Source organism: Onychostoma macrolepis, chromosome 23, assembly GCF_012432095.1.
Source record: "Onychostoma macrolepis isolate SWU-2019 chromosome 23, ASM1243209v1, whole genome shotgun sequence".
NCBI lineage: Eukaryota > Metazoa > Chordata > Actinopteri > Cypriniformes > Cyprinidae > Onychostoma > Onychostoma macrolepis.
The window spans coordinates 5,162,251-5,187,192 of NC_081177.1; the positions used below are offsets into that span (position 1 = coordinate 5,162,251).

Below are 24,942 nucleotides of genomic sequence, written 5' to 3' on the forward strand. Positions count from 1 at the left end.
GTGTAATTGTTATGAATGTGACAGCATAACCCAGATCGACTCACCCGTTCACACACACTCAGCTCTTATTATACCAGACTGATGACAATAATGACACAAAATGAGAGAACACACACACCTCTTTTCTGTTTCTTCATACTAATCTCATTTTCACTTTTTTAGTGTTTTTGTGAAACGTGTCAGGTTTCTCTTCTGTGTCACCATATGTAAAACATCAGAGGGCTTTATTGAAGAATGTTTAATTAATATTAATATGTCTATATGTGTGCATGAGTGTGTGCATTTGTTATTTGGGTGTGAAGGTTCAAAAGGTTAGATATGCACAATATAGATATATCTAGGCTTTAATATGCACCATTTTATACTACAAAATGGTGAAGAATAGTACAGAAATATGTGAAATGGTACATACCTCTGTGATTTTGTACAGTGACACTAGTGGAGCAGAAATAATGTACTTCACTATTAAATAAAGTAAATATTCAAATTAGAACAAAACAACAACAATAAATGTTATAAAAATAAATTTTATAAGTATATATATATATATATATATATATATATATATATATATATATATAAAACATTTTACCATGTTTAGAAACTGTTATTAATAAAAAGCAGTAATAGTAATACTAATACTACTAATAATAATAATGTGCAAAATGTAAGGCCTATATTCCTGTTAAAATTATTATTATTATTATTATTATTATTATTATTAATATTACTATAACATTATGCATAGTAGAATTTATAAGGTTTCAGAAATGGCAATAATAATAATAATAATAACAATAACTGTCATATTACTTTTATTTTTTATTTTTTTACAAAATTATTATTATTTAAAATAATCTAATCTATTATTATTATTATTTCAAATGACATCATGAGTAGTATTATCATTCATAAGACATCAGAAATGGCAATAATAATAATAATAATAATGCCTATACTCTTGTTAAACTGATTATTATTATTATATTGACATTTCTGCATGCTTAACAACAAAAACAATAATAATTACAATAACAATTTTTAAGGTTTATATTCTTGTTGATCAAATTTGTAATTGCTTTCAGGCAGCAGAAATGTGTTCATTGTCATGGCGTTTGTATGACTTAATTGCTTTTTGTGATTCATATATTTTGATCTGATTCTGATGCTCATGAGTCATTATGATTTGTTTTTCTTGGAATATTTCCAGTTCAGTAACAAAATCCACTTTTCTGGATTGTAAGTGTCATGAATGTTGTTCATCGGCCGTAATGAAGGAGGAGTGTCAACACACACTTAAATAAAAGCCGCGAGCAGGTGCTTCAGTGCCAAACATTCACCAGAACAAACACCAGACGGTCTGTCAGAGCACCTGAACTTCACCGACACACAGGTAACAAATATTGCATTTATGATAACTTTTTGTTAAGAATTCATAATGAACATTACGCTTAATTGATCAACAGCTCGAGTTTATTCAAAATTGAATATACTGAAAATATATATAGCACCATTACTGCATTATGGCAAGACAATCCAGGTGAATATCTTAAATTAAGTATTGCAAAAATTATAGTGTACTAGTTTTCTCATATGTTATGTTGAAGTATATGCAATTAAGGCATTATGTAGTTAAATATGCACTAACTTGCATACATTTCCAGAAAATGAATCTGAACATAGGATAAAGCGAGGTTCAAAATGTTTTTTTTTTTTTTTCATTTTGTTGATATAATAGAGCCAAATGTTTTTATAGAAGAGATTTCGGATATTTCTTTTTACCACTCCATAACAGAAAATACTATCAACGGTTAGAAAAATGCCGTTTTAATATGTTTTTACTTATAATATATGGTATAAAACCAGGCGAATGATATATGAACAAACCCTTCTATAAAAATCTTCAGAATATAGATGTTAAATAGTTAAACTTCAAAACAGGATCATTTAACACATTGTTAAACTTTGATCCATATATTTTTATATATGCATTTATATTTTAATATGCTTGACTTTGAGACGTATTTATTGATTATTTAAAAATTAAAGTTATTATACGCTCTCAAAAATAAAGGTTCTTCATTGGCATCGATGGTTCAGTGAAGAACCTTTAACATCCATGGAATCTTTACATTCCATAAAACCTTCTTTATAGTGGAAACGGTTCAAATCTTCTTCGCACTATAGGAAGATACATAGTTCTTTTAAGAACTGCTCACTGAAACTTTTTTTTTTTTTTTTTAACCCAAAATGGTTCTACAGAAGGCACTCTTAAAAATAAAGGTCCTTTATAAGCATTGATGGTGAAACTTTAAATCTTTCCATTGGATGAAGGTTCTTTATAGAGGAAAAATGTTCTTTAGATGACTAAAATGCTATTCGCACTATGAAAATAAATGGTTCTTTTAAGAACTGTTCACAGAAATGTTCTTTTCGGAACCCAAAATGGTTCTTTGACATCACTGTGAAAACCAACCTTTATATGAGAGTAAAACACTTTTTTGGCACATTTGCATGATTAATGCAAACACTACGTCTGGTCTCAGCGCAGGTTGATGTTTCTGCATTGGTTTACACATGATTATGTGTCCGTTTCAACAGCTGGATGCTGTCATGCGCTTTAATCCAGCTGCCCCAAGGGTTTTTATTCAGCTGTGAGTGTAAGAGGCACCTTTGTTGGCTGTCTTTTATGGAAGAACTATGATAATGACTCGCCGTTCAGTGTGGGAGGTGATGGGTGTCAGAGAAGCAAGAAACTCTTGATAATGATTTTATAATTGTACAATTAAAATGCTCACTGTAAGACAAAGAGTTTGTCATTAATCGCTACATGACTTTCTACATGAGATTATTGGTCAGCAGGCTTTGCCTTGACATTTCATTGAGGAAACATAACAGTAGAAGACTTGTTGAAGTATTTGAAAACCAGCAATTTAGATGTTTGAATGCATCTGCTGATTCTTTACTATGATAATGTTCCATATGTTAATAACTTTAAAGTGCTGAATGTGCATTCTAGGAACACTTCCTTCTCTGTCTGGCTTGACTAAAGAAATCTTATGTAGGCACAATTGATATTTGTCTAGAAAATTAAACTTAAACAGCATGTAAGCAGAAGCCTTTGGATCAAAAGTTTGTTTAAATCTTGATGAACTTACATTCAATCAAGTACGTCCAAACTTTCCTCTGCTAGTGTAGGTGAACCAAGTATTTTATGACTCAAGATCAAATCTAATGTAAACTTTTATATTTGCTCATTTGCCAGACACTTTTATCCAAAGTTACAAATCTTATTTATATTTTATAATTTTTTTAATATATATATTTTTTTAACTAATTCATTCATGTTATCTTATTTATTTATTCAATCTTATTTACTTATTTAATAACATCTTATTTAATATTAAATAGAAGGATGTGAAATTTAAATGAATAATTAAAAGCAGTTGTTTATCTTTTAAAACTCCATTTATTTATTTATTTAATATTTATTTGTATTTAATTTATTTGCATTTTATTAGAATTTCTATTTATGTATTTATTATAAGTGCATTTATTACATTTTTATTCAGATTTTTATTTATTTATTACATTTTTATTATATGCACACACACAAATTCTTTTTATTCAATTTTTATTTATTGATTAGAATTGCTTAAAATATAAGAATCATATTAAATATTGAATCATTTTATTTAAGATTTTTATATCTATTTTTATTGATTAATTGAAAAAGCATTTAACATATTTTGTTTTATTTATTTATTAGAATTGTATACATTATATAGAATTGTAAAATGTTTATTTATTCAGATTTTTTATTATATGCGTATATATATATATATATATATATATATATATATATATAAAGTTTTTATTCAAAGTTTTCTTTATTTATTGGAATTGATTAAAATATTATAAATAGAAGATATATTTATTCATCCAATTTAATATATTTTTTTTATTGATTGATTGAAAAAGCATTTAACATATTTAGTTTTTTTTTCTCTCTATCAATCCTTCAGCCTACTTGTAGAAATGTCTGGAGGGCCCACTGCCAGAGCTCCTGCAGCTGCGACCCCGGCGGCTTCAGGTGAGGAGGAAGAGGATGAGGGAGATTCTAGTGCACTTCATTTGCATAAAAAAGAGTTCACTACTGTTGGGAAAACACTGAGATTTGATGCTTTCAGGGAGATGTAAACGTTTCTCCTCTCATTCACAGACATGCTTCTGACGGTTCATTCCGTCGACCTCCTGAAATCCAAGGATGGGCCGAACCGACGCGAGCATCACACAGACGCTTACTTCAGCGACAACCTGATCATCCGCAGAGGACAGACCTTCCAGATGTGGATCGAGTTCTCCAGACCCTTCAACCCAAAATCTGACAGTCTGCAGCTGCAGCTGAAGTTAGGTGAGTGAGCTGCGTTCACACAACCTGTTTGACAACAGTCATTATTTTTCCATTTCAACTCACAAGGTGCTCAGAAATGACTCATTTTACCTTTAAAATCTTAATTTGACACATACTAAGAGGTCAGACATCTCAGCAAGATATAAGACTCAAGTCCAGTCCAATATTTTTCATAATTACAGCAGTTCTTTCTTCTCATTCCTACTGGACGCACCTCTGATAGTATGTTTTTGTTTTGTTTTGTTTTTTTGCTAAATCTTGTTTAGGGATGTGTTGAGCAACATTTCTCTACAGATAGCTGTGAAAACATCTACAATCAGAATTACTGTTAAAATCAGTAGCAGAAGAACTTAAATCAGAATAAAATCAGCAGAATCAGTACGAAATCAAAATAAGAATATAGTTATTATTATAGTTAAATAAAACTAAAACTATTAAAAAAAAAAAAAACTTTGCTAATTATAAATAAATAGAACAATAAGCTGGAATAAATAAAATGTTTACAATTTTATTTCAGCTACTATAGCCAATGCAACATTTCTAATTTTTGTATACTTCAACTTGTTGCTGTATTAAATAACTAAAACTGAAACTGAAATATAAATGAATAAAAGCTATATACACATATTTAAAAAATAAATAAATTAATAAATAAATGAATGAATTAATTAAAATGATAAAATGACTATTTCAGGTGTTTTGTTGATATATCTGTGGAAACTCATAAAACATGCAGTTTTTTTCATTCTGTGTTTTTCATCTGGAGTCTGATACATTAGCATTGATTGACAAACCAATGTGTGACAAAGAGAGAAAGATGCCCAGAAATTCTGACGGTTAATTAAATTATCTTACACTTTATTTGGAAAAGAAACCCTGACAGATGAATCTATTCATTTGATGATGGATGTGAGTCATGAAGTGCTTGAGTTTGAACCAGGACTAGTGATTATGTGACCTAATCCGTCTAATCCAGCTGCTCCTTGAGTCTCCTTTCTTAATGGATCTTCAGCCGAGTCACTGACAGATGATTCAATTAAAGCTAAATCATTAAGATGTGTTTCCATGTCTTTGTTGTGTTTTTGACACAGAGCCCATCTTCAGCAGTAGCACTGGGATTCACATCTCTGTCCCGTTAGTGGACATCCTGGAAGACGGCCGCTGGGAGATGAAGATCGTGGAGCAGAAAGACAAACGTGTGCGGCTGGCGGTCAACACACTTCCCACGGCCTCCATCGGCCGCTACAAGGTGACGGTGGAGTCTTTCTCACCGAAGGGCAAGCTGCTGTTCCCCTGCAGCCCCAACGATTTATACATGCTCTTCAACCCCTGGTGTGAAGGTACAGAGTCAATGCAGGACAATCACACTCACTTTTCCCTCATTTGCATTAATGAAGTAGCACTACATTCATCTGTCTTTCCTCAGATGATGCCGTGTATCTGGATAACGAAGCAGAAAGGAAAGAGTATATCCTGAATAGCATGGGCAGAATTTACTACGGAACCGAGCAGCAAATTGGAACCAGAACATGGAATTTTGCCCAGGTGTGGAAACACAGTGACATTTATTATTATTTTTTATTATTATAGTTTGAATTTGTGAATAATACAAATAATTATTATTATTGTAATGCTGTTCTTTAATCAGTTTGACAGATCTGTTATTATCTTTTATTATAATTGTATTATTAATATTGTTGTTGTTGCAATTATTATTATTGTTTTTAAATGTATTTATTATTATTATTATGCATTTTTATAGTTTCGAACAGATTCTATTATTATCTATAATTCTATGATCTATAATGATGATGATTATTATTATTAGTAGTATCTTCATTATTATTGTTGTTGTTGTTGTGATGATTGTTTTGATTAATTTATTATTATTATTGTTGTTGTTGTTGTTGTTGCTATTATTTTTATTTTTATCATCATCATCATCATCATCATCATCATCATAATCGTCATCATTGCCATGCAATTGTTATCTATAAATTTAATAATAATAATAATAATAATAATAGAAATAACAAATAATAATAGTAATAGCAACAATACAAATAAACAACAAAATAACGATAACAATAATATTAATTATTCGTATTAATAATAGAATTATTATTATTATTATTGCATATTATTCAATTGTTTTGCCGTTTCAATCAAATTCTAGTATTATCTATAATGCAATTATTATTATTATTATTATTATTTCCAATTGATCAATTCCACTATTATGATTTTTTTTTTTTATTTTGCATTTGTTTTATCAGTTTGAACAGGATATCCTGGAAGCGTGTCTGTTCATTTTGGAGAGAGGTCAGGTTGCTAAGACTGAATGGAGAGATCCAGTGATCGTGTCCAGAATGGTATCTGCTCTGGTGAGTCACATTCACATGGATTCATAAGAAATCATGTATATGATTTGAGAAGGTGAATTACAGTAGCCAGCATGTGGTAGTTTTAGGTTCATATGAACCTTTTGTGTTCATACAGGACACAAAACAACATGTAGACTGTCTTTCTTGTGAGGAACAGAAAAGCGATTAAAGAGCTGAAAAGCACCTGTTTTTGAGAAGTTTTTCTGTTCTTCTGTGACAGGTGAACTCCAACGATGACTACGGTGTTCTGATAGGTAACTGGAAGGACAGCTATGAGGGTGGGACGTCTCCCACCGCCTGGAGCGGCAGCGGTGACATCCTGAGACAGTATTACAAAAGCTCAGGGAAGCCTGTCAAATTCGCCCAGTGCTGGGTCTATGCAGGAGTCACCAATACCGGTACGTTTGGATTTCTCTTTTTATCACTCTATTAAAAATACATTTTTATCATGTTTTTAGGAAGAAAATTTTATCTAAATAACATTCTTTCTCAGTGTTAAGATGTCTTGGTATTCCCACCCGCTGTGTGACCAACTTCAGCTCGGCTCACGACACGGACCTTTCCTTGACCACAGACATTTATATTGATGAGAAGCTGGAAATCATCAAAGACAAGACCAGCGATTCTGTCTGGTACGATATTTTATTGTCATTAATGGCATCAGTTTCAGGTTTATGTTATACTTAGTCTCTCTGATCAGCAAAACTTACGCTTGGAAGACTTTAAATTCAATTTTGATGATCATTGAACTGACAGTTCTCAAATACAGCCATCATTACTGACACTTTACATCAGGGTTCCTCAAATCTTTCCCTGGAGGGCCAATGTGCTGCAGAGTTTAGCTCCAACCCTGATCAAACTCATCTATCTGTGATTTTCTAATGATCCTGAAGACATTGATTGGCATGCTCAGGTATGTTTGATTAGGGTTAGAGCTAAACTCTGCAGGACAGTGGATCTCGTGTCTCGTGAGTCTAATAAATATGTTCCGTAAACTAATATTTAACAAAAAAATAAATAACCTAGCATGAAAAATAGCTAGCTTTAGAACATTAAGCAATAACTTTATTTCTTGAAATTTCATGGAATATAGAAATGTATCAGTTATTATTTAATTTTAATATTTTGTATATTTTATTTTTATGTTTGTCAAATGTTTATTTAATAATTTCCTGCAAACTGCCCTTCTAATATTTAGAAGATTTTTTCCTTTTTTTTTTTTTTTTTGAAGGTAAAGTGCCTCATTTCACTATTTGTAAAAATAAAAATAAAAAAATCAGGTCTTGTTTTAGGCCTAATCAGCTTTATGTTTGCAAATTGCAGACCAACAATAAACACTTTCAATAAACTTTCTCTGTAGGAACTTCCACGTGTGGAACGAGTCCTGGATGAGCCGTCCGGACCTCCCGGCTGGTTACGGCGGGTGGCAGGTGGTGGACGCGACCCCTCAGGAGCCCAGCCAGGGTTCGTACCGCTGCGGTCCCACTTCTGTCTCCGCTGTCCGCAACGGACAAGTCAACCTGAAATTCGACACTCCGTTTGTCTTTGCCGAAGTGAGCGTTTCATATGAACCTCTTCTCACCCTCATTTGTGTCTGGTGACATTTTGAACTTTGCACTTTATTCAGAACATCTTCTTGAAGGCTGAAATGGTTTCACTGTGTTTCTCAGGTGAACAGTGACAGGATCTACTGGCAGAAGAAACCCGATGGAAGCTTCAGTCAGGTTAATGTGGAGAAGAGCTCCATCGGTCAGCGCATTAGTACTAAAGCTGTAGGGTCTGATGCTCGTGTGGACATCACACACCTCTACAAATACCCAGAAGGTAACAAAACACATTCATCTGGTCCAAAATTGTCCTGAAAACCTGAAATTGTAGTTAATCATTTTAGTATTTTTTATTAATTTTTTTATTTCAATTAACATTTATTTAATTTCAAGTAAATACAAATGTTTTTATGTTTTTGTTTTAGTTTTAGTTAAGGATAATATCACTAATGCAAGAAATCCTATACTATAGTTAAACCATAGTAACCACAAATTAAATATGGTTTTGCTAAACTAACCATAGTTAAACCATGGTATTAAAATTGTGAATATATATGTAATCAATATAACAAAAAAACATGGTTACTACACTTTTTTACCATAATAAAACGATGGTTAATTTTCATAAGGGTAGGAAACTGAAAATTAGAAAACATTGGTAACTTGAGTTGGATCCCTATGTAAGCAGCACACTTTGGAACAATGGGTTTAGAGATAATACTCCAAAAACGCAGCAGCTCACACTCCTCTTTGCTGTTTGATCATGTCCGTCAGGTTCATGGGAGGAGCGCACTGCCGTGGAAAGGGCCAGTCGCTTCGGCTCCAAACCGACTTTGTATCCGTCCCCCACCGGCAATGACGTGAGTGTTGAGATCGTCATGGACGGGGCAGGGCCTCGTATCGGTGAAGATGCCAAACTCTCCATCGTTCTGAAGAACAAAAGCTCAACTCAGCGCACGGCCAGTCTGCTGTATGAGGTGATGGTCATGTACTACACCGGCGTGCTGAAAACCACTGTGAAGAAGGACCGGATTACTCTCACCCTTAAACCGCAAGAGAGTGAGTGGAGTTTTACAGTCCCACCAGAGACGTTTTTCTGGTTAATGTGCCCCAAAATGTCTGAATTAGTTGCTGCATTTCTCAAAATTCACTTGATGATGAGACCTGTTTGTAGTTGGTGTTCAATTTCATTCACAAATTGTACCTTTATACCCTTAAAAGAACATATTCGTGCCTTATTTACCTCTAAAAGGTGCAAATTAGTATCTCAGAGTCATAATATGTACTCCCAAGGTACTACTTTGACCTTTTTAGGTGTAAATTAGGAAAAAAGTTAAACTGATAAGATGTTGTGCATCTAAAAGTGGTAATGCTTACTTTTAAATATAATTTTAAATGGATATTTCTGTATTTGAACAACAATTTTATCAACTTTATGGATTATGGACCCCAGTTAGATAATGTTGCTTCTATTTTCCCTAAATTTAATGTTTTTTTTAGAGGGAAAACACACATACACACATAACAACACAAAGCACTCAAGCTGGTGCACATGTTTGAGGGATTAATTGAATTTGCAGTCCTGTTTGAGATTATTGGTAGCGAGCAAAGAGGACTGGAGTTCTGTGCAAAAATCCCATGATCATTATCATTATCATTAATGTCATATCCCCTTGTCTCCCTTCAGCCAAGTCTATTCCTTTGACTCTGCAATATAAAGAGTACATGAACCATCTGGTGGACCAAGGTGCTCTGATGCTTGCGGTCACCGGACGGGTCAATGAGACCCAACAGATTCTGGCCACACAGTTCAACTTCAGGCTGCGCACACCAGACCTCATCATCACTGTACGTCGGTGATCCACTAGTCTTTATCTGGGACTTTTAACAAGCACAAAACTTTCTTATATATTTCTTACCGTCAAATCTGTTGATGTTTAACCTGGCTCAGTGCATCTAAAAGCACCATTTGAATTACAAATGAGGACAGCAAATGAGATTTGAGAATGAAGTGTCCTTCATTTAAAAAATCGACATCCTTTGATTGTGTTTTGACTGTTTCAGCCTCAAGGGGACGCTGTTGTGGGTAAAGAGTTGACAGTCAAGATCACGTTCCAGAACCCACTGTCGCAAGTGTTGAGGAACGTTTTGTTCCGTATAGAAGGATTGGGAATGCAGAGTGTCAGAAAGATCGCGTATGGGTAAGTCTTTCAGTGTTTAAGAGCATTTTGAGGTGCGACATGTGCATGCACTTTAAATTTGCTTCATGTGTGTGAGCTGCACTTCAATAAATATGATAAACTGTATTTAAAGAGTGAAAAGCTTCCAGAAAGTTTATAATCTATTTGTGTTTCTCAGTGATGTGGATAAGCTTGCGACGGTTACACTAACAGAGAAGTTTGTTCCCACCGTCGCTGGTCCTCAGAAGCTCCTGGCATCGATGGACTGCCGTCTGCTCACTCAAGTGCACGGAGTCGCTGATATTGTGGTCAAACCAAAGTAAAAAGCACTGTCATTGTAAAGCCTGCTCAAGCTCTCAGTTGTCTTGAAATGGTCATTTAGAGTTAAAAAAAAAAAAAAAAAAATCAAGTACTTTGATATGAAACTAATGTAAATCAACAATAAAGATCTTTCATGCTTTATTCATATCCTGTCTGTCTGGGTTTGTTTGTGTGTTGATTTCAAATATCTACACTGTATCTCAGAAAGTGCTTGCTGTACCATTATTTAGTCTCATGAAGTAAGTGTTTAAATGTTCAATTTCTGTTTTTTCTTATTTTCTAGCTCTTTTTTTTTTTTTGTTCTTATTTAACTCTTCTTTTAGCCTTGGATGTAGGTTTGATTTTGACATAGGTGGGGGCATTTTTGCATTGATAGATTTTGACCACAGTTTTGTGTCATCTAGAGGGTTTATTTATAGCTATGGTAGCTAACTTTCATAATGAGAGCTTTTTTATGTTAGCATATTCATCAGATAATAATTACACAATTTTGATTATGTAAAACCAACAGCATTACAGCTGCGGGTTTAAAGATCTTTTCTTTGGATTGTTTACTCAAAAGAGAATATAGGCCTAGCAAAATATAACGATACGTGCTCCTAAGTCCCGAACTGAATCAAAAGATTCACAAACCCACTCCGAAGTCCTGATCTGAATCAAACGTTTCACGACCCCACTCCGAAGTCCCGATCTGAATCAAAAGATTTGTGAACCCGCTCCAAAGTTCCAATCTAAATTAAATGATTTGCGAACTCGCTTAAAAGTTCCAATCTAATCAAATGACCCCTCTTTTTTGGAATGCACTTCTGTGTCTTCTTAACGAGACGATCAAGGAGGCGCCTTCGTTGCACATTTTTCTGTGAGACCAAACAATTTCCCTGTGCAAATGATCATGGGGGCCTAAAGAGTCCATCAGTTGTACCCTTCAAAATCTTTCATTCCGAAGTGCCCTTTGATGTGGTTTTGAGCACTTTGGTTAGGAATGACCCTTCAATATGGCGGCCATGATTGTTTTCAATCCTAAGTGCTCAGTAGTTCCGCTCTTAATCAAATTATTTGGGGTACGCGCTCCGAAGTTCCCGATAACAATTCGCAAACCATACTTTCAGATCAGGACCCATACTTTCAGATCAGAACCCCTTCCAAAGTTTCAATCTGAATCAAAAGATTCACAAACCCGACTAGACATTCTGATCTAAATCAAATGATTCGCGATACATGCTCAGAAATCCCGATCTGAATGATTCCTGACAAGCGCTCCAAAGTCCTGATCTGAATCAAATGATTTGCGATAAGCGCTCCGAAGTCCCGATCTAATTCAAATGATTCAAGATATTTGCTTTGAAGTCTCGATCTGAATCCAATGATTTGCAATACGCAATCCAATTGTCTCTGAAGAAACAAAGTCACCTACATCTTGGATGCCCTGGGGGTAAGCAGATAAACATCAAATTTTCATTTTTGGGTGAACTGTCCCTTTAACCCTTATGCTGTTTTCATTTTGGGTTGTGCACTCATGGTCCATGAATATGAACTAAAATGCGCTTTCAACATACAATCTTTGTATTTAAAAAATACGTTTTACCATCATTTAGTTACCACTTGTAGTACACTTGAACCCATTTTTCATACACTAGTACACTCAAGTGTGCTACAAGTGGTAACTAAATACATTTTTTAAATGCAAAGATAGTATGTCAAAAGCGCATGTTAGTTCATGTTCATGGTGTCTCAAAATAGCACAGTTGAGTACACTTAGATGATCTTAAGTTTATCTTAACCCTCTGGGGTCTGAGGGTGTTTTGGGGCACCGGAGAAGTTTTGACATGCCCTGACATTTATGCTTTTTTCAGTTGCTTATAAACATTTTAATAGCTAAAGTCTAAAAACACTGTATTCAGCACAAACTGGGCTACAATAATATGTGAGCAGCATGTACGTACGTGATTGTGTTTTTGAGAAAACAACGTTTATGCGTGGTTAGAAAAAAACAAAAATTTTAAAGTAACTGAAATAAGGCCATAAAACACATACAGAACATATGTTCACAAGACTTTTGAGAACTGGATCTTGTAGGCTAGAATATTTGCTTCAAATTGATCTGAAAATAATCTAACTCACTCATTCAGAGAAAACAATATATTGATTTAAATTTTCTAAGTCACTTTTTGAGTAGAAAGGGTCTATGCAAGAGGGCGTGAACTATCCTGGATAATGCTGTGACTCACACCTGAGAAGACAAAGGCCCACATAATGAGCTCCATATGCCATTCAGTCAGGTATGTGACTGAGAGGGAATTGCTACAAGAAAGAATGTGAGGAAAAAAGAAATGTGTATACATATAACTATCACATAAAATAACTTGAGATTCACTTGCGAGTGCAGTTAAACAGTTTATTAGGAACAAACAAACAAATAAACAACAGAGAAGTCAAGACATCCAAAATATCCAAAACAGTGGCAGGAAACTGGAACCCAGGAAAACGGGAGACAGCAGAAACTGCATGAGAAAACACAAAACAGACGTGAGCAACATAATGAACGGACAAAGACAAAGCAAACATGGTGACAATACATACACTACCAGTCAAATGATTTAAACAGTAAGATTTGTAATGTTTTTTTTTTTTTTTTTTAAGAAGTGTCTTCAGCTCACCAAGCCTGCATTTATTTGATCCAAAGTACAGCAAAAACAGTACATTATATTTATTATAATATATAGGCCTACATATTTTTACTATTCAAAATAAATAAAGCATAGAAAATATAACTATCCTCACGTCGTGCAACATTTAAATGCGATGAAAGGTTGCCTATCATATTTCAAAATGTTGTACTCGATTTTACACATTTTATTCTGGAGTTATAGTTTGGGAAAAGTTCAACTTTGTCGAATGCCAATAAGAAACATTACTTACTCTGTATAAAGTATCTCCTCCTCCGCCGGCTCCAGCTGCGCTCGCGTTCTGTTTGTGAGGTAAACAAAGCTTTTTCCGCTAAGCGCGTCTTCTGGGGGTAAATACAACTCTTTTTCCTCTCAGCGCGTTTCTGAGGTAAATACAAGGCTTATTCCTCACAGCTGTGTTCTTCCAAAACTGAAAAGTATCCGAGATGAACGCATTGTTGCTTTGTTTACGGTGGTGTGGGCGTTTACATGCCGCGTGGCTCGCGTGGAGATTTGTAATAACAATAGCGCGAGCAGCGCGTGGGCGTGACCTAATTAGAGATAATGAGACCAGACGGAAAAACTGGACATGTCCTTGGTTTCATACGGATTACTTTATCACAGAATATTTGTTTTCGGTAATACTTACTTCATTTAACAGTAGACATGTCAAGCTTTCTATAGATATATTTCTCATGTCTCTGTGTGAAGTATTTGCTGAGTTACAGTTCATTTTAGTGACATGTTTCAAAAAGCAGTTGGCGAAGACGGAGAAGACAGAGAGCGCACCCTGTTTGTTTTCTTTATTCTTCAAAAGCACAAAGTTTAGTTGTTATTATGAGTGTATACAAATAAAAGTAGACCCCTTACAGATTCGAATGGTGTATTGCTCTTATCTGTACGATCAAAAATGGCAGAGTAATTCAAGCTCATTTCGGCCTTATCAGGAAAATCTGCCTCAAAACGCATATATGCGTTTGTCAACCCCAGAGGATTAAGAAGTACTAAATAATCATTTTTAGTATATTAAGTACAGGTTAAATTGGTGCGCGAAAATAGAGCACTTTAAGTACATTATGGAAGTGTACTTATTTTTCACCTGGGTACAGCACTCAGCTTGGTGGTACTCAGGAAGTAAGTAAGGGGGTTATTATCTGTATATACGGTGAAAGTAGGGGTGTAGTAAAGATAATCCCGAAACTTATCACAAACGGCCCACTTCAAAGCGAGGAACTCCAACTTGCTAGATTAGAGGTGGCAATTATTTTCAGCAGGCGTGAGTGTCCTTGATCCATATGCAATAACACAGAGTTTACCACTCTGTTCCTGGCACGGCCCCCAAGCCTTCATTAGACGCATCAGTGTGCAGGATAAAGGGTTAGTCAAAGTCAGGGTAAGCCAGGATTGGGGGACTGGTCAACATGTCTACCAGGTGAGACGCTACCGCACTATGCTTCGAGGATCAACAGACTGGTGTCTTAGATGGTAGGTGGTCACCACGCTTTCCTCTTTTGGTAGATTTTACAAGAGCGGGACCGTGGTGAGAGTCATCAAGATGTTCTTGGAGACTGAACAAGGGTCGTGCTATTCAGGAGAAATCCTGGATAAAGGAGCGATAGTACCCCAAGAACCCCAGTAAAGATCGGACCTCCCCGACGTTCTTTGGTTTCCTCTCCTTTAACTTCAACGCCGCTTCCAGATCCCTAGGATCCACTTGGAAACCTTCGCTGGTAACCAACCTTCCCAAATACCACACTTGGCGTTTGAAGAGCTCACACTTGGTCGATCGCAGTTTCACACCGCACTCCCGAAGACGACACAGCACTCTTCTCAGGTGCTTAACAGCTGTACTAGAGTTGCCGGTCGAGGCACGGTCAACAGTCTGGTTTGCCAGCGTCATTTGTCGGGTCAGTGAGGGCACTTGAGCAGTCAGCTCTCTAATAGCTTGACGATTAGCTTGCAACTCAGCGTCAATTTGAGACTGTTTTGTCGTATCGGTCAGGGTAGTAATGTCAGATTGGGCCATACTTACAGTTACTGACCTAAACTTGGCTACAGCACCCTGGCGCTTTAACCTTCCTTCTTCCTCCATTGTTGACTTTGTCAGTTGTTCTAAAAGCAAGTCATCACTAACCTGTGTGTTAGCAAAGAAAGGTTTGATGTCTTGCCTAACATGACTGTTCTTGTCATTTAACCCTTGATACAAAGTGTGCAGAAAAGTACCTTGAACCAGTCTCTTATTATAGTTAAACTCTGCATCTGGTTGCTGTGACTCTCTGTTTTAGCCCTATAAGTCTATAGAGGAACTGATGTGGACTCTCTTTGTCATGTTGTTTAGCATTACTGAGCTCATGGAAGAGCTCAGCTACACCTTTATCTCTCACATGAGCACAGAGAAGTCTTTTTAACCCATTCACAGTTAAACCATCGTGGTTAGTGAGCATTTCTCTTAAGGTACCCGATTTAGTTATCTTGAGCACTGCTCTAATGATCTCACCTGTTTACAGAGACCACTGAAAGAAATGTCCGACCCAGTATCAGATATTTGACCCCCATGAAATTTACATTCCCAACGTGGAAGCAAAGCCGTGACCTCAGACAGTCTCACTACCTGATCAGTGACAGTTGAAGATAGGCTTGTCCTGCCCTGGTGGGTGTCACGAGTACCAGTGACACCCAAGTGACCTGGTATCCCCACAGTGGCAGGTGTGTAAATGTCTCTGTTTAATGGTATTGCAGCGTTAGGTGTAAACTTAGCCAGTTTGCAGATGACACTGCAGTTTTTAAAAAAAATACATTTGAAGTACCAAAAATAAATAGATATATTGAGGAATTCACTGGTGTTTCAGGCCTTAAAATGAATTTAGATAAATCTGTATTATTTCCCCTTAAAGATTGCTCCTCTACAGAAATAGAGAATATTCCAGTTAAACATAAATATGTTAATATTTAGGTGTAATAATTTGTAAAAATTAAAAACAAAGGAGTCAGTTAAATTTTGAACCAATTATTGAGAAAACTAAAAAGAAATTTAATTTTTGGTTAATGAGGGACATCTCAATATTTGGGAGGGTATTATTGTCAAAGGCAGAAGGTATATCTAGATCTGTCTATACGTCATTATCGTTAGATGTGCCTCCCAAAATTATTAAAGATCTAGATCAGATTCTTTATAACTTTATTTGGAGAGAAAAAAACCCCCGCATTTTTTAAAAAAGGAGGCAATTTGTAATCCTAAAGAGCAAAGGGGACTGGAGGTCTTAGATTATAATACTTTCAATGACACTTTTAAAATTAAATGGTTGATAGAGTTTATGAAGAATAGAGAAATTTTGAAATGTATTTTTTCTGTTGACAAAATTCCTGTTAAATTGGCCAGTTTTCACAGACAAGCCCTATTACCATGTAAATTGGTGTACTGTATAAGCAACATTTTTCACCCCACAACTATTTCATATGGAATAACAAGGACATATTATTTAAAAACAAATCTTCATTCTATCATACTTGGTTCAAGGAAGGTATTCTTTTAGTAAGACAGTTAGTTAATTCCCATGGGTACTTGTTGTCAAATACTGAATTTCTTCAGAAATTCCTATTACCAGTTAAACCAAGAGAATTTGCTATTGTTTTTGACATAATTCCAAAGAGTGTGATGTTACGTTTAAAAAACTGTATCTCAGAAGAAATCAGCATTAATCCTTGTGGAAACATTTTCATTGAAAATGTTGATGTTTTAAGACAACAATGTAGTATTAAGATTACCAGTATAAGTGTCCTTACCTGCAGCAAGATTTTTTTGGTTTTCTTAATTTGGTAATATCTCTTGGGTTAAAGCATGGAAACTGCCAAATAAGTTTTGTGTCTTACAACTTCATAGATTTTATCCTGCTAAGCATGTTTTGAAAAATAAATAAAAATAAGCTTAACATTCCGTATACCTGTGAATTTTGTGGTCAAGAAATAGAAACTATTTTGCATCTTTTTTTTTCTTTTTTTTCACTGTATTTACTCAAGATTATTTCGAAAGGATTTGGAATTCTATATTAACAGAAAAAAGTGTATGATAGAAATTTGTATATTTGATGTACTTTTTTATACAGAAAATGAAAGTTTGAATTTTAAAGAACAACATATACATTTATTTCGTTAGGAAACTTTCATATACATAAGAAGAAGTGGGCTCAATGTAAACCAAATTTTGCACATTTTATAAATGACTTTAAATTATATGTAAATCTCTTGCAACAAACAAAAAACAAAAAAGCACTGAAAACGTAATGCTCTTAAAGCGTTGAAATATACAGTAAATATAAAAGTGAGTACACCCCTCACATTTTTGTAAATATTTTATTATGTCTTTTCATGTGACAACACTGAAGAAATGACACTTTGCTACAACGTAAAGTAGTGAGTGTACAGCTTGTATAACAGTGTAAATTACTCAACACACAGCCATTAATGTCTAAACCGCTGGACACAAAAGTGAGTACACCCCTAAGTGAAAATGTCCAAATTTGGCCCAATTAGCCATTTTCTCTCCCCGGTGTCATGTGACTCGTTAGTGTTACAAGGCCTCAGGTGTGAATGGGGAGCAGGTGTGTTAAATTTTGTGTTATCGCTCTCACTCTCTCATACTGGTCACTGGAAATTCAACATGGCACCTCATGGCAAAGAACTCTCTGAGGATCTGAAAAAAAATAATTGTTGCTCTACATAAAGATGGCGTAGGCTATAAGAAGATTGCCAAGACCCTGAAACTGAGCTGCAGCATTGGTCTGCATGGCTGACGTCCCAGAAGGAAGCCTCTTCTAAAGATGATGAACAAGAAACCCGCAAACAGTTTGCTGAAGACAAGCAGACTAAGGACATGGATTACTGGAAACATGTCCTGTGGTCTGATGAGAACAAGATAAACTTATTTGGTTCAGATGGTGTCAAGCGTGTGTGGTGACAACCAGGTGAGGCGTACAAAGACAAGTGTGTCTTGCCTACAGTCAAGCATGGTGGTGAGAGTGTCATGGTCTGGGGTTGCATGAGTGCTGCGGCAGTGGGGAGCTACAGTTCATTGAGGGAACCATGAATGCCAACATGAACTGTGACATACTGAAGCATAGCATGATCCCCTCCCTTCGGAGACTGGGCCGCAGGGCAGTATTCCAACATGATAACGACCCCAAACACACCTCCAAGACGACCACTGCCTTGCTAAAGAAGCTGAGGGTAAAGGTGATGGACTGGCCAAGCATGTCTCCTGACCTAAACCCTATTGAGCATCTGTGGGGCATCCTCAAACGGAAGGTGGAGGAGCGCAAGGTCTCTAACATCCACCAGCTCCGTGATGTCGTCATGGAGGAGTGGAAGAGGACTCCAGTGGCAACCCGTGAACTCCATGCTCAAGAGGGTTAAGGCAGTGCTGGAAAATAATGGTGGCCACACAAAATATTGACACTTTGGGCCCAATTTGGACATTTTCACATAGGGGTGTTCTCACATTTGTGGCCAGCGGTTTAGACATTAATGGCTGTGTGTTGAGTTATTTTGAGGGGACAGCAAATTTACACTGTTATACAAGCTGTACACTCACTACTTTACATTGTAGCAAAGTGTAATTTCTTCAGTGTTGTCACATGAAAAGATATAATAAAATATTTACAAAAATGTGAGGGGTGTACTCACTTCTGTGAGATACTGTATGTAATTCTCTTCCTTTTTTCTCTCTTTTCTTTTTCTCTGGCAACTATTTATGTTTCAAGAATAAGGTCCAAGGTTAAAAATTAGGCTATGCTATTAGTTACTTAAACATAAAATGTTTTTCTCTATTTAACAACATACAATAGTGAAAGACGATATCCCTTACTGACCATGTATCTTGCGCGCCGGAATGCTGGACTCATGAAAAATAATCATGTTCTTTGTATTCACCAAAATTGATTTACTGAAGTCAAAACATGGACGGAATTGGCGTTAGTGCGAGTGGTGCTCGCTGTGAGGCGGGAGCGACCAGCCGGGAGAGGATTGTGCAGCCTTCCTCGAAGAGTTATGTTCACGATTTCTGATTTACTTAACGTATACTGCGTGAGGGGGTCTGTGACTGGATGATTACTGGTGTCGTGTCGGTGATCATTCTCAAGTGTCGTGATCAGCACTGCTGCTGTTTTATCAGTCAGTGGTTAGATCAGCGTAACAGTCAAAAAACGGAACAAGAGAAGTCACGTACGGGACAAATCAATTAGGCCCAAAATACGGGACGGTTGGCAACCCTAGTGCCATGTGTTACATTTATAATAATCGTTCATCTTAGTATGTTAGGGGGCTACCATTAACTTCAAATATTACTTTTACCATGAAATACTAGCATGAATCTACTGAATCATATAAAACTAATGTTGTTTGACAGGAATTATAGAAGGTAGCCTACATGTGCAACACTAATCACATCTTTTTGTATAATTTGTCAGGGGAATTGTCTGATATCCATTAATTTATCATTTTTTTTCTTACTATTTAACTAAACAGTTATTTTAAAAACTACCATTCTTTCTATGGCTCTCTGGTCTTCACCTTTTGTGTATCTGCCTATCCGTTATGGCAGGTAAGAAGCAAAGTATAAAAAAGTCACATTTGATTGGTTATAAATGTGATTATAAATATTAAAACATTTATTGACTAACAATTTTATTTGTCTTTTATTTTTTAGTTGCAAAAGTTAGTTGATATTTTTGTAACAGAACTACATTTTAATATATTTCAAGTAGCTTGTTGTTACAGTCAGGGCCGGACACTGAGGTAAGTTGTAATCAGAAATAGTGTTTATTGAACAGGTAGAGCCAAGCAGAGAAGTGAGTAGGTGATCTTGAGAATGCCTCCGGGCGAATGAGGATGATAGTAACTGCGTTCTCTTACACAGGGCTGTCGGGATGACGTGACGAGGGGTTCCACAACGGCACACACACTCAGACGACTGAAGTTCTGGGAGGAGAGGACAACACAAGGATGCAGAGACAAAAGGTGAGGCACAAACGGTAAGTATGCTCATACAAAGGATATCTTGAGGAGACTGTCTTCCGAGGAAGGAGTCCACGTTGTATAAACGAGATCGGACATAGGTGTGTGTGACGTGAGGGTATAAATACTGGTGTTGATTGCTGATGTGATTGTGTGCAGGTGAGCGTGATTAGTATTCTGGTGATGTGGAACGCTGTGATTGGTGGGGTGTAGGGCCTGACTGATCCGTGACACTTGTGATAAAATCATTCTTTTTGTTTGTTTGTTTGTTTGTTTGCAACATAAATCATTCCGATGCTCATGCAATAGGTGGTGAATTGTTGCCTTTCTCAGCTATCCCACATTGCTGGACAGAAGGTAATATGGGTATGATTAACAAACCTGTTTAACAATAACAAATGTATACGTACACACACTCACTTTTATATATATATATATATATATATACAGTATATATATATATATATATATATAGTTGGAATTTAACGTTTAGCCAAAATAATTTTTTCTTCTTTATACTTGATAAACCTTTTTATCAAATAATACACAATACTGAATAATATATACTTAAGTATTAACATTTGTTATAAACTGATATACTCATTTATTTGTCTTCTTGCTGCTGGCTGCAAGCGGCAGCCTCTTCCGACTTCGGTTTTTTAGCGACAGCTGACATCCGGTTTTAATGGCGGGTGCCGTCGGCTGCCACTGGCAGCAACTTCCTGCTGATAGCTGCTGATTTTTTGCTGAACCCCCTCTCCCATCATTTACACATTCTTTATATGCTCTGAATTCCAGTATGTGCTATTTAATAAGTGTAAATCAGACACAAGATTGGAAGTTCCCTTAAGATAAAATATTTGGTAACACTTTATTTTGATGGTCCCTTTTGAACATTCTGTTGACACTAAGTAATGTTGCAACTACATGTCAACAAACTCTCATAAGAGTATTAGTGGACTGTTTTCTTCATATCTACTAACTCCTTATTGTGTTGGTCTCCCAACATATATTCTACTGACTATAAGTAACTTTGCAAGAACGTGTCAACTTAATCAAACCCTAACCCTACCAGTCAACTAATACACTACTAACACTCTAATGAGAGTTAGTAGAAATGTAGGTGCAACATTACATATAGTCCATCATATACACATAGGGACCATCAAAATAAAGTGAAACCAAATATTCTTTTCACCAAGTTAGAATATGGACGACCGCTTAATATATAGTGCAAAACAAAGAGATTGAATTTATGTGCAATAATAGGTTTTATATATACATAAATGTAGATTAAAGTTTCTCCTTGTTCTATGGCATTTCAAAATTATTTTAGATTTTTTTTTCAATCCATAAAACATTTAAAAAAGAAAAGTGCCTTAAACTGTAATTTAATTTGTGTTATAATTTGCTTTTAGTATTATTTTAATGTTTAATGTTTAATTTTAAAAATGTTTTATTTCTTAACGAGTTATGAAGATAAGGTTGAAATAATGACACCGACCAGGCTACACCATCTCATCTGCCGCAGATACTGAATCAGGACGGCACGTTTGTCTGAGGCACTTTTTAGCTACTTTAACTGTGTCTGACAGAAGAATTCGTTTTTCTGAGGTGAGACTTACAATTTATAACAAATAAATAGGTTTATAAATTTATAAAATAAAGTTCTTGAACTCTGGAAAGACGCTAAAACCCTTTTTTATTATTAGTGTTATGTATAGTACTGTTGGCGGTTTAGAGTTACCATGGCAACCGGGAACACTTCAGCAGCTGCTGGAGAGGAGAGTAGGATGCATCTGACATTTATCTCTGTTTATTGACAATTATACCAAAAAAAGTTCAACAACTGCGTCAGATTGGTTAAGCAGGCCTAACATTACCCACAGTCTACTTTAAGTACTTTTGTTAATATTTATTCCTCTGTGATTGTGGTATCTTTCCTTAATTCTATCCTTAACACAAAAAGGCAATAAAGTATCAAAGACAAGTAAGGCAATAAGTTAAATAAAAGAATAAAATTGAAAAGTTCAGTTATACTGTAGTGCAAATACAACAGGTGTAAGATGTAACAGTGCTGTAAACTTCAAGTATCAAGAACACAGGTAACAATGCAGTAGGTAAAAAAGGCAAATAAATAACTATTGAACAGAAAAGTTCAGTTCTACTATAGTGCAAATACAACAGGTGTAAGATGTAACAGTGCTGTAAACTTCAAGTCCAACTTCCTGATAGATAGATAGATAGATAGATAGATAGATAGATAGAAAGATAGATAGATAGATAGAACTATATAACAATAGATGGATAGATACAACAGGTGTAGGGTGAAACAGCAGTGTAAACTTCAAGTATCAAGAACATGGTCAACAATGCAATAAGTAAAAAACAAGTACTGAATTAATTAACTAAATAAAAAAAAACACACTTGGGCTCCAATGTGTCCAGATGTACAGGAGGTACAAAACCATGGCTCACTTTTTAACGGCGCCTGCTTCAGTCCCACACAACTGAGGTGGAACCACTGAACGGCACAGCTGTCATTGTCACAAGCCACCATGTCATCCAGGTCTTCAGCACCTTTACAAATGTGAGTCTTTTTCTGTTGTCATGTGTTCTGACGCCTGTTTGACGGGCTGGGGCGCGGTCTTCGTAGGGCAGACCAGCGTGCAGAGGTTGAATGGGGGAGTTCCTCTCTTGGCACATAAACAGCCTAGAGTGGTGAGCCGTCTCTCTGGCAACTGATACACTTCTCCCCTCACTATGGGGGGTGTCAGGTGATTGTCAGGACGGACAGTATGGCGGTAGTTTCTCATACAAACAATCAAGGAGGTTCACGGTCGTGCACCCTGGACAGACATGCGCGCCGTCTTCTCCTTTGGGCCCAAGGCAGGCTCCTCTCCCTGAGATGTCCTGCAGACAATTTTCTGTAGAGACAGAAGCTCAGATCAGGGGAATGGATGCTGAACAGTCGAACGGTAGCCCAGATTTCGGACTTGTTCGACAGGGCAGATGTTGACATCTTTGGTGTTGCAGCAGTCGCCCAATGCCCACTTTGGTTCTCCCTGAGTTCCCCAGCAACTCTGGGCATAAATGCTTTCACTCACCCGTGGCCGAACCTCAGACTGTATGCATTTCCACATGTAACAAGCTGAATCCAGCAGTCCTGTGCAGGGTGAAGGAGAGCGGGGTTCATCTCCTGCTCGTAGCCAAGTTCTGGCCATTCCAGATGTGGTTCTCGGAGCTGATTTCTCTTCTGGATCGCCCTCCATGGGAGATTCCGATCAGAGAAGATCTGCTATCTCAGCTTCAGGGCAAGATCTGGCACCCTCAACCTGAGATCTGTAAGGTGTGGGTACGGCCCTTCTAAGGCCACCAGCTTTGATTTCTAGTCTTCCTGCAGATGTTCAGGAGACCATTGCTAGTGCCAGAGCCCTTTCCACTGGGAAGCTGCATTCCTCCATGTGGAAAGTTTTGAGTCACGGTGTTTAGCCCATGCGGTGGACCCAGTCAGCTGCCCTATAGGTCCAGTGCTGGAGTTCCTGCAAGAAAAGCTTGTGGTGTGAGTGGTTGCTACTACCCTGAGACTTTATGTTGCGGCTGTTGCCGCTCAGAGAGAGTGGATGACGTCACCTTGGGGAGACATTGGTTGGTCTCCGTGTTTATATATGGGGTTTGGCAGCTGAGGCCAGCACGCCCCTTGGAGTTCCTTCTTGGGACTTATTGGTCGTCCTGGAGGGCTTAATGGAAGCCAAGTTCGGGATTTGCAAGCTCTCTCTGTCAGCGAGATGTGTATGGACTTTGCCCCTGATATGGTTAAAGTAACTTTACAACCCAGGCCAGGTTATGTTCCAAAACAAGGTTTGTCCACATCATTTTACTCTCAGGTGGTCACCTTTCACTCTTTCCAACCTCTTCCTCTTGCTTCAGGTGAGGATGAGAGACTTCACATGCTCTGCCTTGTCCGAGCTTTGAAGCTCTATGTGAAGCGCTCTAGCCATTGGAGAAAAGCTCCTCTGCTGTTAGTATGCTTTGGTGTTGGCCACTGTGGGCTTGCCACATTATAAAATTTAAAATTTTATAAAGACGATGGTGGTTTTTAACTTTACTGTAATTACTAAATTATACTATAGTATACTACAGTTTACTATTTGTATCAGTCATGTAAGATATATGTTGCAATAATACAATAAGTACCCAGTACGTTGTGTAAAAATATATTGCATCATATTGTTACGGGGCTGACGAGACGTGAGACGTGCGGATCCATCTGCAGACTTTTATTGACAAGAGACGTGGTCATAACAGGCAGGGTCAAACAGTGGCAAACAGGTATAACATGGGCGAGACAAAGAGTAAACAGAGACAAGCGTGGGTCGACGATCGGTTAACAGTATCCAAAGGGGCGAGACAGGAGAGGTA

The 24,942-nt window shown here is 36.6% G+C and overlaps 1 protein-coding gene across 1 annotated transcript; it reads left to right on the forward strand.

Annotated features, from left to right (window-relative positions):
* Window positions 1-1,260: 1,260 nt before the first annotated feature.
* On the forward strand, window positions 1,261-10,848 carry LOC131532407 (protein-glutamine gamma-glutamyltransferase K-like). The gene is made up of 14 exons (XM_058764027.1): window positions 1,261-1,393; window positions 4,026-4,093; window positions 4,223-4,414; window positions 5,506-5,754; window positions 5,841-5,959; window positions 6,691-6,798; window positions 7,019-7,196; window positions 7,292-7,430; window positions 8,159-8,351; window positions 8,469-8,622; window positions 9,120-9,404; window positions 10,033-10,193; window positions 10,410-10,546; window positions 10,704-10,848. Exons 2-14 carry the CDS (start codon window positions 4,039-4,041, stop codon window positions 10,846-10,848), a joined length of 2,115 nt encoding a protein of 704 aa, XP_058620010.1. The 5' UTR covers window positions 1,261-1,393; window positions 4,026-4,038.
* Window positions 10,849-24,942: the final 14,094 nt, after the last annotated feature.